This window comes from Lycorma delicatula, chromosome 7 (assembly GCF_047948215.1).
Source record: "Lycorma delicatula isolate Av1 chromosome 7, ASM4794821v1, whole genome shotgun sequence".
NCBI lineage: Eukaryota > Metazoa > Arthropoda > Insecta > Hemiptera > Fulgoridae > Lycorma > Lycorma delicatula.
The window spans coordinates 69873774-69890743 of record NC_134461.1 but is presented as its reverse complement, the minus strand read 5'-3'; the positions used below and the strand labels follow the sequence as shown (position 1 = coordinate 69890743).

Genomic DNA, 16970 nt, shown 5'->3' with positions numbered 1-16970 from the left:
TTTGTAACAATAAATATAGTTGAGAAAAGATAATTTATACATCACTCAAAGTTTAATATTTTAAATAAAAACTTGTTGCTTTGTGGAACAATGAATCATTACTTGTGGCCAGTGCAAAGGTCATAGAAATTATTTCATAGAAATTTCTAAGATCTTCTAAGAGTTCTAAAATATTTTTATTTATAGTTTTGATGAGCTAGAAATATATGTATAGACTAGATATTGATGATTATGTAATTTCATTTCAGTTATTCTTTTATCTGATTATTTACATGCTTGATTCAGTCATATTTTTTATGTAAAGATAATAGGAGTAAGTAAGTATGATGCAAGTGTAATTTATCCAGTTTTATGTCTTGCTTAAATCATCTTTTTATTTTTTTTCAGATTACAGGATGTATTCTTTGAACTATGCCATCTAAATCAGATTTAATTATGACCTTACCAGGAAATCAGAACTCTGTTCATGAAGCACCTACTGGAGTTACTCCAAAGTAATATAATTATTGTTTTACAGATGTTTTATCATCATCTTATTTAAATTTTTTTTATGATGACAAATCTTATAGTAAATGAAAACAGGCAATTTTTCATTGGCTTTTTCACTGGCTTTGAAATTTGAATCCAGAACCAGAATCCAGAAATGAAAGGCAGAGATGCTACTATTTTGTCATAGAGCTTGGTTAATTGATGTATTATTACTGTAGCCAGATCACTAGTAATTTATTACTGAAATTTATTTCAGTTGGGTAATATATTTATATTTAAAATTCTAGTAATTTCTATGATAAAGATCTGCTCACCAGAGATTAATTTTTAATTTATCTTTGGTAAATTTCAACTACCTACTAGTACTTTGGTTATAGGAATAGTATGATCAACTTGACAATCACTGTAGCAGAGTGGTAACATCTCTGTCTTTCATTCAGAAAGTTCTGGGTTGAAATACTCGTCAGGTTTACACTTTTCATATGCTACAAAATTGATTTCATCATAAGAAAAAAGATGAATGTAATTGGGAATTAGCTTGTTGTCATCAGTACACAAATAAATATCAAAGTGTATTGTAGTTAACATGCACTATAATAATACTAATAATGAGAATTTTTGTCTACATCAATTGTAGAAAGAAATTTAGAATTTCAGAAAGTACATTGATTGAATTTTACAGGCTGTTTTAGATACATCTTGTCTTTTATCATATTCAACAAACTCACTTGTATCATATTTAACAAACTGAGTTGTACAATAAAATCAGATTAAGAAATTAAAAATTAAGGTAATATAGAAAAATTGAATTGTTAGTTGTAATTCATTGTAAAAGACTAAGCCAAGTCAACAGTGATCTTACTATATTAGTTATGACATAAATGTTGTTTAATAATAATTAAACAACACCAGAGATTATTGACTGATGCCTTAGGATGTATTTCCCTTGTGTGTCATAGTCCTGAGAATCTATCATTCAAAGTTTTGAGTTGTTCACTGTTAGAGATAATTGTAATTTTGTAGCAAATTTTAAATCTATAAATGCCCATTACTCATTGGTCATAAATTCCTGAATCAGAAAGAATATTGTCTTAAATAATGGATATAACAACTGGTATGCACTTCTATATCATGTGTAGAAAACAGTTTTTGTTTTACTCAAACACTCTTTGTTGGTAAAAAATACAGTTGGTTTCATTTTTCTGTTGGAACTAACTTTGTCTTTCAAACGCGAACCATCCATTTTTTGAGATTTCCCTGTAAATTAGTCACTTATACTTTGTTAGTATCTATTCAACTGGTCAAGTTGCATAAGTAATATATATATATATATATATATATATATGAGAAAAAAAATTATATATGTAAAAAATAATTTTTTTTGTGGTGGGAGGGAGGTGGAAATGCATTTATGCATGGAGTGCCGAGCTCCCACTGTTGGTCTTATAAAACCACCATCAGTAGATACTTGCTAAAACCACTCCCCTTTCTTCCTGGAGCAGCCCGGAACCATTTCACACATTACTTCAGGCTGAGTCCTCCTATCCGAGCCTGAGAAGGCGCTACCTAGTTTTCACCTAGCTCAGGATTATCCAGGTCACCATTCTTGACCCTGAAAATGCCCTGGAAGAATTGAGCCACACTCTCCCAGCTGTTCAGATCACAGAACATCATCACTACCACATTGTTAGGCCTCAATGCCTCTCCTCTCCCACTCAAGTGAACACCTTTTTCAAATGTTCTTGGTGGGCGCACCGAGCATATTTGAAAAAGTGTGCTCGGCGACGTCCCATACACCAGGGCAATAGTGACAGTTGGGGGGTGGTGTTTTCCCTATGATCTGGAGGTAAGCACAAAAACACCTGTGACACATTAAAAACTAGGTCACGTAGTACTCCACTGCTCCATGCCACCACTCTGTCTATGGTCTGACCAGAGGGATAAACCTTGCAGTCCCAGGTCCCTTGCTAGGCGATGAATGTGCGAGTCTGTAACTTCCTGGTGATGGTCTCCTGGTCTTCGCCTGCCTGCTGCTTCCTGAAGGTCGTCTGGTACTACCTTGCCAAAAGAGCAATGGGTATAACAACGACGACCACCAGAACAGCAGGCTCAGAAATCATCCGATACACAGAAGCGAATCGCATGGTAGCGGTGCGTTGTACTTGTGTGAACCACTTCTGTTTCTCCAGATCCTATTGCCTGGGCCCACACTTCCACCTCGTACAACAGGACTGAATGCACCATGCACATTAACAGTTGCTGTCTGTTGATGTTCAGTCAGCTGACATTCGTCATTAGCCGGCTAAGAGTGGGTAGATGGTTTTGTCGGTGGCTCTCCTTTGCTGATCAGCAAAAGCAGCTGCTTCCAGTCAATCATCGTACCAAGGTATTTCACGGCCGGCTTGGTCTTGATAGCCTCATCCCCAACCACAAGGGAAGGAAGGTGTCAATATGCTTCTTCATTAGAATCATGATCTCCGTCTTGCTGAGGGTTAGAGACTACCCATTTTCATAGAGCGAGGTGCTGACTTAGTGCATTGCTCGGCTTAGCCTCAGTAGGGCACGCTTCACGTCACGGTCTGCAACAAGTAGCTCAATGTTGTTAGCGTGCCCAACCAAGGCTGACTGACTCATCTGCCATCTCCAGCCTCAGCAAGCCATTGTGGACATTATTCCAAAGGCCGGAGCCGAGGATCGACCTTGACCCTGACACTGTGGAGTGTTGAATGCGTTTTTCATGTCCAACGCAGCAAGAAGACCACAGGGTGGTAAAGTGTGGTTCTCTGAATTGCCACACTACCTCAACAACCTCTTGGACAGCATCTAGGATCAATTGACTGTGCTGGAAACTGTACTGGTTGGGCAACAGGCAGCCACCTTTCTGATTCATCGTCACAACTAGTCTCTCCCTTAATAGCTTCTTCAGTACCTTCTCAGTTGAGTCAGGCATACATAATGGGCAGTAAGAAGATGGTAACTCTGGGTCTCCTTTACCTTAGGGATCAGCACGACGTGCAGTCTTCCATCTGGTGCTGAACGCTCCAGCCTGCAGACATGTGCTGTACATGTGTAAAAACAAACGGGATGTGCTGCGCCCCACTAGCTTGAGGACTTTGCTCGGTATACTGTTGGAAACAGGGGCTTTTCTGACCTTCAGCTACTGTAGGACTCTCACCAGTTCTTTCATCAAAAAGAGCTGGAAGTCATCAAAATCCCGTCCAGCACGAACCGAGAGGGCTGGGACTAGTGGAGCTGGTGTTCAGGAGACCCTATCCAGTCGCCAGGTCACCTTCAAATTCAGCGCCCAAGGGTCTGTCCATGATCTCCAACAGTTCTCGCTAGCAGTGTGCTTTGCTCATGTTGCTTCTTCACTGCCTTTTCCACATCTGACCTGGCATTTGCATCCAATGGGAGTGGGACTAAACGCCCCCTCCTGTTGGATGTTTGTTTCATATTTTAGTTAAAATTAAAATTTAGTTAGTATGTTAATACAAAATAATAATAATTTCCAGATTCCTTTAATTTTTGGCAATATATCAGGATTAATTTTTGTCCTGAAGTTCTATTTTATAATAAAATATATTGTTTCAATGTGCTTTTGGATGATGTATCCTAAATCAGTAGTATGTATTTGTTATTTTAAAAATAGATGAATGTTTTCCTTCTTTTCCTAAGGAAATTATTATTTTATACTGTAGTTATTTTAGGAGATATAATTTTTTTTGTGATGTTTTTGTAATTAAATGATTTATCAGTGTTTCTACTGTTTAAAATCTAGTGATGATTATAAGTAATCTATTTGATAAATTAATAATTAGTTTGTTTATCTATTTATAAAATTGAATTGTCTGAAATAGTTCTGTATTTATATAATGTTAATTGGTCAACATAGTAACTGTTTAATAAAACTTATGAATACCATTTATTAATCTATATACATTTATTAATCCAAACATTATCTTTTGTGAAGTTATTTCCAGTAAACATTCTACTTTTCATGTTTTGTAATTCTCAGTTAAACTAGTTTTGTGAGCAAGTTAGAAGGAATTATAATTCTATTGTCTTTAAGTAGAATGATTCTTTTGTGTGCTTTTTTATTTTCAAAGAACATACTGTTTAATTAATTCATAATTTATTTAGATATATCATTGTATTTAGGTAGGTGATATGTATTTAGATAAATTTCTTTCTTTTCTTTCTGATAGATCAAACACTCCTAATGCTAGTCCACGCATGCCTTACAGAAGGGGTCATAAACGTCCTTTATCAGCTGCATCACCTTCAACAGATAAATCAGATCATGTAAGCATTTTTTTTTATAATGCTAGTTTAATATTTTTTTATTAATCTTATGTTAGTAAAAATTATATTTGATTTATGTGTGTAATTTTTAATTGGAAATTATTTTAATTTTTAGTGTTTGTAAATTACAAATTAATTTATGTCCGTTATTGTTTTTTTGCTTAATGTTAATTGGTTTTAATGTTACTAACCTTCTATTTCACTGTTTTTTAAGTTAGCTATTTTAGAAAATGTTCTTTAATTTTGTGTACATTATAGTGAAATGTTAAGTAATTTTTTTTATTTTTCATTTTAAGAGTTGATTTTATCTTAGAGAAAGTTTGCATGTTTGATATTTTTATATTTATATATCTATTTTATATAAATATATTTAATACTGGCAATGATGTACTCATATATTTCCCCATTCACTCAGTCAATTATTAAGAATTAATAATATTAATTCATATTCATTAATATCATTAATTAATGATATTAATCATTATTAAGTCTGAGCATCATCATCTCTAGCCGATCATCTGGGTTATGTTTTATCATATCTATACTGTTAATTAAATGTAGGACTTGGCAGTAAAAATAACTTTTTATGAGTGATTAGTATAAAAGTTTATTAGTATCTTCTTATCACTTTAAAGTAATGTAATAAAAATTTTCACTGGTAAGGTAGTATTTATTAGTCTGTTTACTTTTTTAATATACATATTGGATTGTTGGATTAAACAGACTAGGGTATAAAACACATCATTTATTTGCAGAAGAAGTTTTATTGATAATTCTAAATGAAATTCTGTCTGCTGATCGTATTTATTCCCGAATGTTAGAGAATAGATAGCGGTTAAGTGGGTCTCCCCCAATCGGAACATAACACAATTTCTATCAGGACATGGTCCATATAGGGACAGTTTGGTTTGGTCGATTTGGGCCTTTGCCTGGATTGTGGAGTTGATTACACTATGGACCATGTCCTTTATGTTTGTCCAACGTATGAGGCTGAAAGTATAGAGTTGCTTGATAGAATAAATTCCTTTTGGATCTGCGGGTCAATTGGAAGATCCATAGAAAATGGACAATAGTGGCTGGCTTCCTGAAATATCTTGCACTGAGCAGATCAGCTGAGAGGGTATGAGTAGAGTAGTACCTTGGGTGGCTAAGGTACCATTTTGACAGTTAGATTGGCCAGAAGTTGTCGCATTGACATTGCATCCCAGTAACTTAGAAGTATATTATTGGGAATTATGTAAAGAATTAGCTGTTGGCCGGATGACGACTGCACTGCTCAGGGCATGTGCAGCTGTGAGGTGTAGCACTGTCAATAAAGCAATAAATGAGTAACAATATTGCTGTCGGTGGGATGGTGACTGCACTGCTGAGGGCATGGGTATCCGTGCACCCGTGAGGTGTAGCGCCATCTCGATGATGGTAATTTTAGGTGATGAAGTAAATGTCACACAGTATTCTGTGATGGAGCTGAATGGGAGTTGGTGGTTTGTCCACCTCTCCCTGGTAGACCAGACCAGAGTCCATAGTTGTAATCTAATTGAAGGCTTAGATCAGAAAGAGCATAGAACATTAAGAGAAATAGGAATAAATAACGTTGTTGCGATCATCATTGCTGGTGGTATGCATTATATTTACCAAATAGACACGTATGATATGAGACATTTATAATCACAAGTAGCTTACTTAAATGTAGGGCTTGGAAAGGATGGGGGGTATGGCGACCAGAATCGTAACAAAGTAGGTGACTTCTCCTAAGGGGGTTGGGATGCTGGTCACTATTTTATTGTCGGATTTTAATTAACAATGCTTCATATCCTGGCAGTCTTGTAATGTAACAAGAAAATTGTATATTGACCATGAAAAAAGGGGATTTGGCTATGTATGAGTATTAATAAAACTAAACCAGATATCTGGAGACCAGATATCGAGTCAACCAAATGGATAAGTAAAGGTAGGATTGTTTTTATGTATGATGTTTTTACTATTCTGTTAATTTGTACTGGATAGTGAGTAAATATAGTTGATCCTGCTTAAATGGAATTATATCCATTATACAGTTGATCCTGTTCTGGATTAGAAAGAGTTTTAATAAATAAATGGTATGTGAATTTACAAAATATGTACTGTATACAAAATTATACTTATATAACAAATTGCACTTAACTCAAATGTACAATTATTATTAATATTAAATGTAAATTATTAAAAAGAATAACTCACAAACCCAGCTATAAAAACAAGTTTTATATTTTCATTTTATTTAAATTTCCACTTCTAAAAGTTCATAACAAATTAGAAATTACTGGTAACAGCAATCCTTATTTTGGCTTCAACAACTAATCCTTAATTTTCACCTCACTTCAAGAAATCAAGTTTCAAAGAAGGATGAGAAAGTATTATTTTTTTGAAAGAATGTATTATTTTTTTTGCAAAAATTGGTAAAAGGGATGGGAATGTTTTAAGCAAAATAAAATTTGACATTTTTACTGGGTATTTTAGCCAAAAACTTTCTTACAAAAGATGAAGTTTTTTTTAACAAGATCACTAATTATCAAAAGTCTTTGTATAACAATCAACCCCTCTTCAAAAAATTATTGTATATTTTTTATTTTTTAACTGTATGTTGCTTCAGAAAAGAAGTTGAGATTATTTTTGCATATATATTTTCTACATCAGTACGTCTTCAAACCACTATAAAAAAACTCTTTGCCCATCCTACTCCAATGGTCTTAGGTAACAAAAAATTTTTTTTAATTTAAATTCATCTCACCAGCTACCAATTGGATTTAAAAAGTAAAAATCTTAATTTTTTGACAGCTCTACTCTTAAGTATTAATTAAAAAAAAAAAAAATAGCCAAAACTTTTCTACTGCTTCCTAGATAATTAAAAGTCTCTGTTTATGTAGAATTACAGCCGTATTTTTATATTTTTTAAATAATTATAAAAAGTTTTCTTTTTAAGTTTATTATCACCACATAGGGATTATTTCCTTAAAAGTTAATTTTATCTGGTGGTTCCCCTTGAGTATGGGAGCCCCCAAAATTAAAAATAAACTTTTCATTTCAAATTTTTAATGCTCAAAATGTTTTTTTGTTAAACAATAGTTTCCAAAATAATACCCAGGATGGGGGAGCTCCCAAATTTATAAAAAGTAAAAAGATTTTTAAATTTTGTTTTTAATTTATTTAAAATTAGTTTTAGTATATTCACTAAAAAAAATTGTTAAATCAATAATATTAAAATTTATTACTATACATGCATGTATTTTTTAATATATTAATGAAGAAATAACTGAAGGTCGATAATTAAACATTTTTAGTTAGTACTTTATAACACATTTGTATGTTATATTCATTATTTCTCCCGGTTATTGAAGTTTGAATTTTTTAGCTTTTTGGATACTCATAAAGCATTTTTTTCATTTGAATATCGTAGGAGTTTGATCTATCATAACTTTCCTCTCCTGGATAATGGAATTAAAAAAAATTGAATTACTTAACCTGACCGGCAGAGCCAGAGAAGTTTTGTAATTTCATTGCCAAGCTTTTTTAGTGCAGTTTACTTAAAGTTGGTTTTATTATTTTTAGGATTTAAAAAAATATGAATAGGCCTAAAAAGTGGTATCAGAATGAGAAAACCTGTAAGAATTGCTATTCTGTTGACTGACAATCATTGCATTCTAGCTGCCTAATTTTGTTTATATTTATAGGAGTTATGTTTATGGAAGATTGTCTTGATCTCTCTTCATCCTTCTCAGGTACACTCATCTCACCTTGTTTATCTCAAAATTCATCATCTCAAATTTACTGAATTTGATTTTGAATTTTATTCTGTATTTCCGTTCTAGCTTTCTACTGCACTTGTACACAAGGTTTTTAAGTGCCTGTAACATATATCTGATAATACAGATCACCACTGCTGCATTTATTAATAAATTATTAACCTGTGATTGTAAAAAAAAATGTTACAATAAATAATAATTCAATAATAACAAAAAAAAATTATAAAAAAAAGTAATTAAAAATATATGTAATTTAATAGGTATTCAAGGAAAAAATGTGGTGTTCACATCAATTTTTTTAAAATAATTTACCATTAACGTTACTGAGACAAATTGATGTTTTTTATTCATATTTACTTTTATTTTTAAAATAAATTACAGAAATTGTGAAATAGGTTTTTTAATTTCCAATATTAAATAAATACATATTTTAACATCGTTTTAAGAGTATTGTATTAAATTGTGTCATTAATGTGCAAGTTACATCATAAACTGAATTATTATTGTTAAAAATAATTTTACAAGTACATTATTTACTATTTTATTATTGTTATTATTATAATTTTCATTAAGTGTAAAAAAGAATTCAAAAGAAATTTTTATTTCTTTTGTATTCTCAAAAGAAATCAATCTTTACAGTATAAGTCGTGTAAATTGAACAACCTGTTAGTGGAATTCATGTGATTAAAATGATCAAAGAAAAGTTCATGCTGAATTTAATTTATACACTGATCGACAGAATGGATTGTGAATAGATTTATTGAATAAATCTTACAATAAATGAATATTTTACAAATAGTGGTGTATAAGATCACTATGTCCGTAATGGACTATAATGCACTTCAAAATAATCCAGCCATTTAACTCAGGGGCTCTTTATGGTTTTTAATTAAATTATTAATAAAGATACTATTACATAGGGTTTTTGTATTTTATGTCATTTTAGTTCATTATATATTTCTTCATCTTGTTCATGGAACGTATTAAAATAGTTTTGCAGTATATTTGTAATAGTATTTAATAAGTTAAATTATATCTTTTACTGTTAAATAATGGAATAAATAAATTAAAAATAAGAACTACAGAAAAACTGTATATAGTAAAAAATAATATTTTAAAAACTGAAATTTTTTAGCTTTAATGCAGTCTAATGCTTATTGTATACTTTTTATTTTAATTTTTTTTTTAAATTTGGATAAGACTAACTAAATATTAATTTGTGCCTGTGTGAAAAAAAGCTATTTGCAAGAAATGGAAAAGTGGGAAACCTATTTCTTCTTCTTGTTTTGAATGTTATGAATTTAGCCTATTCTGGTCCTGAATCCAGGATTTTAATTGTATCTAACCTTCTTCTTAGTAGACAACCAATATTCATGATGTATATTCCTAAGGCCTTTTTGTTAATCATTTCACTGGCATTTTTGTCAGATGCTTCTATCACTTTCTATACTCCTTGACCTGTGCATTTAAAGGCTGAACTCAGTTTTATTTAGATATCTTTGGAATTATACCCAATGTGGAGTAACCTTTCACAGATCTTAAGAACCTCATTTAAATGCTTGAATCTTTTTCTCCTGCTTCTTATCTTATACCCAAGTCTACGTAGTCTGTAGTTTTATACTGATTTTTCTTGATTAATTAATTCATCACAGAAGCTTTGTAGTGTCTGAAAAATGCCATGCCTGACCAGGATTCAGAACCAGGACCTCCTGGATGAAAAGCCAACATGCAACCATTCCACTATGGAGATCAGAAATGATTTTAACTTCATTTTTTTTTGTAAATGTCATTATTTTTATCATATGTAACAATGCCACCCAAATACTGAAACTGGGTACTTGTTCCAATGTTTCATTCTTAACCTACATTTTTATCTTGTACATCACTTCCCTTGAAGCTTTTTTAAATGGAATTCACAATAATATTAGTTGATTAAAATTTTACAGTAATAATTAAATAAAACAAAGATGACAAAAATTTCTTCAGTTCTTATATATATATCCTTTTATATTTCAAGTCTTTTGAAATTTTGATATTGCATGCCTTATTTAATTTATTTTGCATCAAATGTTTCATATACTTATATATTTATACAATTTTAATAAATGTTTTTTATCAGTTTTATTTTTTTAACATTTTGATAAACACAGATGTTTATTAAAATGATAAAAACATGTTTTGAATTATATTTCTGAATACTTACAGGTGTTGTACTGCTTTTAATTATTTACAAATCTGTATACCTGTTCTTGTTGGGCAAATAAGTAATTTTATTTGAATTTAGTTTTACTTGTTACTGATTGTTTTCATATATATAGGTATATAAATAATGTTTAATCTTGTTCGTTAATAATTTAATCTCTTAGATAATGATATTATCTACAACATATTTATGGTCATTTATCAATTTACATTTAAGATAGATTATATATTTATATATATATATATATATATAGTAATAATGTACTCATCAGTTATTCATATTCCAATGTAATGCATTTATTGGTGACCGTCATTCGTTGATGTGGAGCTTGCTTAGTATGTTATCTTCTTGTTTTGTTTTGAATAATTTATTTTAAAATATGCTGTGAATTGTGTTATTTTGCTTTGTTTTCATGTATGTTAAATAAGTTTACTTTCAGTCTGTTGGTTTATTTAAATTGTTATATATCAAGCACTTTTAAGACATTTAAGTTGGTTTTCATTTATAAGTGAAAGAATATTTAAAAATGAAAAAAGTTAACCTCTTGTTCAAGGTACAGTGTATTTAGAATTGTTTATTTATTTAAATATTATATTTTAATTGAGTTTTAGCTGTTATTTTCGCTATAAGTTAATTAAATATATGTAAATTTAAATTTGTATATTGTTAAATGTGTATTTTTTATTTTAAGTATTTTTTTTTATTTTCTCTTTTCTTTTGTTATTTTATATTGGTTTTAATTTTTATTTAATTCTATTTATAAATGGATATGAAAGTTAGAAAAACATTTTAGTAAAATTTTATACATTCTTTATACAGTCTTTATACATTTTTAAAAATAGCTATGAAAAATATTTTTTTTGTTAATAAAATGATTGCTTCTGAGGTATGGTATGCTACTTTAATTGTTTTATATAATCTATTTAGGACTATAAGGGGTTTTTGCGTAATTATGGAACAACTGGACTGTTCCTTTAGTCCAAGGAATTTTAAATATAACTAAAAACACAATTTCATTTAATTTAACTTAAATAAAGTATCTTTCCTTATTGTTTGTTCATCAGTTTGCTTATTGCTGATAGATGGTTTGAGATAATGTAGTTGCTGGGTTAAAACTATGGTATAATTGTTTTAATTAGGTTTGAATTTTGTATTATTATTGAACTTGTTTTTTTATTATATCTAATTAATAGGCATTGCGTAACAGTAGCCTAGATTTTATACTATTATCAACTGAAACTGCACCTGAATAATTGGTAAACTATTCTTCAGCTGACAGCCAGTATTGAGGTAATATAACATCAAGAAAAATTAGAAAAATAATTTTGCAGTAAATCTAAATAAAATTTAAACTAACGAATACCCTTCCACGAGGAACTGAGTTATTTTTCAGATACAAGTTCTGTATCCCTCACTCTCTCTCGCTCTCTCTCCCTCCTTCTCTCTCTTTCTTTCTCTCTCTCCCTCCCCTAAGATACTTCTCTAATCTTCTATAAGATACCTTCTAATCTTAAATTGTTTACAATTTAAAAATACTAGTTTATCATTTTCATTTAAAGTTTTAAACCTTATTGTGTTTGTTTTTTACAGAAGGGTTTTTATGCAATAATAAGAAATATATAGAATTGACTGCTTCCTACAGAAGTGCATTCTTTGAAAAATTATTTATGAGAGACTTTCACTAATACTTACTAACTGCCATCAATATTTTTGGCAAGAATTTTTGTTTCAAAATTTTCCTAAACTTATTGTATGAGTATTTAAAGGTCTTTAATATTTTTTTACTTATTTGAAAATTTATAGTGTATTTTTACTTTTCTGACTTCTTAGTTATACTGCATAGGCATACAGTATTCTATATAGGGAAGGGGATCCATGCTAATTGGATCAAATTTTTCTTGTAAGGGTTTTTGTAGCTCTTGATGTTTCATGACCCCCCTGTAAGCAAAAAACACTATTCTGGAAGGATATATGTATATACATGTATCTTTGAATGGAGATTTGGATGAAATTTGGCACAAATATTTTTGTATATGAGATGTTAATGCCATTTAATTTTGGCCATAATGTGTCAAGGAGTAGGCAGAACAGACTTTTAGGTCTCCTAACTCAAAATCTTACTCAAAGGGTAGGTAAATTTATTTACATAATTTAATACCCTTAGGTAGCTAAGATGTTTTTCGTTTTTTTTTTTAATTAGGTAATTCCATTACATTAGTATGTTACTTTGAATATGCATTTGGGCAATTTCATTTAGAAAAAATATAAGCCAAATTTATTTTGTTTTTTCAGTTATATTTTTTTGATATCCTTGTACTGATTAAACCAATTTTTTTTATGAAATTTTGTTTAATTTTTGACTTTGGCAATTGTTTCCATTTAATTTTTGTTAATATTGATCATTGGGGTTGGGAAGATATAGTCTCCATGGGTCCCACATCTCAAAATGTTATTCATTCAAATAATCTTTTTAAATAATTCTTTACTTTCATACTTGTTTATTTTAATATAACATTTAATTTTCCTCCTAGTAGACTGTCAAGGGCAGAGTTGTGTTCTAAACTTATGTGCCTTTTTCCAGGCTTTTTTTGTACTGATAAATTATTTTGTTTTCTTCTTACATTATATATATATTTTTTTTTTGTAATGTAATAACACTTTATTTTTAAAATGATTAAAAATTATAAATGACTAATTTCAAACTTTCAAATTAATGAAGCGTTTCCAAAGATCTTTTAGAGTTATTTATCAGGACCTTGGTCAGAGAGTTCTGGAAGCACAGAAAATTCCATCAATGAGGATAATGTTGGCAGTTAGCTCTAAAAGGTCTTTGGAAAAAATTCAGTAAGTAGTTTGAAAGTATTTCTTCATACCTTTTAGTGAATTTTTAAAGTTTTTCATTCAGTTATCATTTTGAATATTTCTATTATTTTATGATTAAAGGAAGTAAGCCTTGCCAGCCGAGAAAATTATAAAGAAAAGGAAAAGAAAACTAATGATAGACCAAAGAAAAAGAGTCCATGGTATAGTGCTTTGTATCCAACATATAAATCTCGCAGTGAAGATTTTAAAAGAATATTTAAAGATGTAATACCATCTGAAGAACGACTTATTGTTGGTAAGTTAATTTTTATTTTTCATTCCAGTGATTTATCTTTTTACATAATAAAAATATGATAGATCTGCTTTATCACAATTTAATGCAAGAACACTGTGTCACTGTGGAGCTCCTCATGTAGAAATAATCATCTAGAGGAAATTATTATCTGCTATAGGTTCACTCATGGATATCTGATAATGGAAACAGATGTACCTGTTCCTCCACGCTGGTCTGCCAACTAATAGTGTTCGACATCCTTGTGAATTGTGTCTATTATAAAGCATTGCGTCGCAAATTTAACCTCGAGATTAACATGCAAAATATTCTAGGGGATAATGAAATGTTATCTTATATTTTAAGGTTTCTTAGGGCCGTCCGTTTATATTCAAGTATTTGAATTACTGTAGTACATTTCACCCATTCATAGCATTTGCTGTAAAGCAGATGGTTAATTTATTATTTTAATCGAGATATATCTTTGTTTATTACAAGAAATATATCGTGTCCAGGTGATAATAATGCGGAAGCTATTTTCTCCCAGAAAAAGAAAAAAAAAGAAAAGAAAACATAAGCACACTAATATCCACAAAATCTATAACAACAACACAGCTCCACGGTCATTACTGGAATGGCCATTTTATTTTTTTTTGGAAGTTGTGTTGTTACAAATCTTGTGGTTGTTAGGTCTTATGTTTTCTAAATATTTAAGTTTTTATTTGTTTTGTTTTTATTATTTGTTGATGTAATTGTAGAATTATGTACCGGCTGATGATGCGGGATCCTGCGAAAGCTGTTTGTATTAATGTTTTTTTTAGGGTTTTCTATTATATTTGGTGGTTAAGTTGTACATTTTTTAGTTTAATTGGCACAGTGGCCAGTATGTTGATGAATTATTTGAATTTTCAAACAGTTTTGTATATATATATTTGAGTTTTTATATGGGGTTTAATTTAAGTCTATATTTTAAGTTAAGATTATCATATTTCATGTATTGTTTTAATACCATTATCAATAACATAGATTCAACACACATGTAATACAGGTCGCTATCATTTTATTTGATATTCTAGTTTTATGTATCTTGTTATCTTACCATTATTTCCCTCCATTAAATAACCTAGCATGATAATTTAATTTGTTTGCTGATTATTTCAATGAATTTTATTATTTGTACTCTTAAATATTGTCTAGTAATAATGAGTTTGAAATTATTCTTATTTTGGTTATTCTTATTTAGTTGTCACACTATTTTGTTCTTCAAATTTATTACTGTAATAATCTTTTACTCTAATCTATTTTATTAACATTACTACTTTGAAATCTCAATTTATTATTATTGGTGGTGCAATTGAAATTAGTTTATTTTTTGTTTTATATGTATTTACCTATTAAAATATTTTATGCATTTATTTTTAAAATATTTAAAATGTCTAATTTTTAATAAATTTTATGTATATATATATATATATATACATAAAATTTATTTATATATATTTATTTATTATATATATATATATATATATATATATATATTTATGTGGATGTATTATTCTGTGGTGTTGCAGTACTTTTTCATGTATTTTTTCTGTATCTGTTATTGCAGATTATTCCTGTGCTATACAAAGAGACATCTTGGTGCATGGTCGACTGTATGCTTCTCAAAACTATTTATGTTTTTATGCAAATATATTTCGGTGGGAGACCATGGTAAGGTTAGATTAATTGAATATTTAATATTCTGAATTTTTTATGGTATTGAAGTGATAATTTATTGATACTTCTATTACAGCGTTATTTATTCATTCCATTAAAAAGATTGGTTCTCAAAAAGTCTAGAAAAATTAAGTCTAAAAATTAAGTAATAGAGATGTTATCTCTTAAATTTTTTTACTGATTTATGTTATCTTTACCAGCTATTTTGTTAAACAAATTATTGACCTATAACAACAAAAGAAAAAGAATTAAAATACATTTTGATCAGTTCAGAATTGCAGGAAGATGATCAGGTTAAGTGTTAGGTGATTTTAGAGTTAGTTACAACAAGCTAATAGTTTTTTTAAATAAATAAGTCCTAAAAAACACAAAAAAATGATTGGTAGACATTTTGGTTGGTTCATAATCACAGGCTGCTGTCATCCTGATTTCTGATTCTGTAAAGTTATTTCAGAAACCATCTGCCAATTGGTTTGAAATGTTTTTATAATTGTTTTAACATAATTATATTCATGGTACACATACATTTCTGTTAATAAATAATGATACATACATTTCTGTTAATAAGTAATTACTCAATATCCCTCTTTTACTTTATTTATTATTTGTTTAATTAGTTATATTAAATGTATTATTTAAGTTTATTTCATTGTTTCTTGTTTATTTTGAAATTAGAAGGAAGGAATTGCGATACTGTGATAGTACTCTCAACCTTTATAGTATGAAGCATTGCAGTGAAAGGGACTGCTCTCTTGTAAGACACTCCTGATAATAAACGCATACAATAAATTAATTAACTGAAGTAAAATTTTTACTTTGATTTACTCATATGTGTAAAAAAATATTTATTCTCTGAGTAATTTTTACTTATTTATCTATTTTTATTGATTAATTCATCCTTCATCCTTCTTTCATCCTTGAAAGAAGGCTAAAATCACGCTGATATGGCAAAGAAGAGGCTTACTTGGGCAAAATAAAGTACAAGAATAGCTTGTGCCCTGGAATATGGAATGGAAATCTTATAGCATGAAAAATGCTATACTTGACCTGGATTCGACCTAGGGGACATGCTACCATTCTGCCGCAGATGTCAGCTGTATGTATATTCCTCATAAACATAAAAAAAAAGTTTAATTTTGTTTACTTTGTATAATTTTATACATATTAGATTTTCAAATATATTTATAAATATCTTGAGTTAACCAAATTGTTTGCCAATTATTTCTTTGTGTTTGTTGTGGGTCAATAGTTTTTAAAAAAAAATAGCTTACTATGAATTAATAAAAAATTACACAAAATGTTAAATAAAGTTATCTCATCTTATCAATAAAAGCAGCCTCACAACAGCTTTTGTGTGGAATTAATTCATAAGATCAAAAAA

The 16970-nt window shown here is 29.5% G+C and overlaps 1 protein-coding gene and 1 long non-coding RNA gene across 5 annotated transcripts in view; one reads left to right on the top strand and one right to left on the bottom strand.

Moving 5' to 3' along the window:
* Positions 1 to 16970, top strand: part of LOC142327456 (protein Aster-B-like) — a 94060-nt gene that overhangs the window by 2444 nt on the left and 74646 nt on the right. For all 4 annotated transcript variants that reach the window (XR_012756994.1, XR_012756995.1, XM_075370549.1 and 1 more), the window contains exons 2-5: positions 388 to 494; positions 4695 to 4791; positions 13720 to 13894; positions 15480 to 15583. Coding sequence is in view for 2 of the 4 variants with exons in the window: in XM_075370549.1 (XP_075226664.1) it covers positions 412 to 494; positions 4695 to 4791; positions 13720 to 13894; positions 15480 to 15583 (459 nt within the window). In the remaining 2 variants the exon portion in view is untranslated. The remainder of the gene's footprint in view (positions 1 to 387; positions 495 to 4694; positions 4792 to 13719; positions 13895 to 15479; positions 15584 to 16970) is intronic.
* LOC142327458 (uncharacterized) overlaps positions 4404 to 16970 on the bottom strand; it is a 40752-nt gene continuing 28185 nt past the window's right edge. The window contains exon 3 of the long non-coding RNA XR_012756996.1: positions 4404 to 4768. This is a non-coding gene — a long non-coding RNA (uncharacterized LOC142327458). The remainder of the gene's footprint in view (positions 4769 to 16970) is intronic.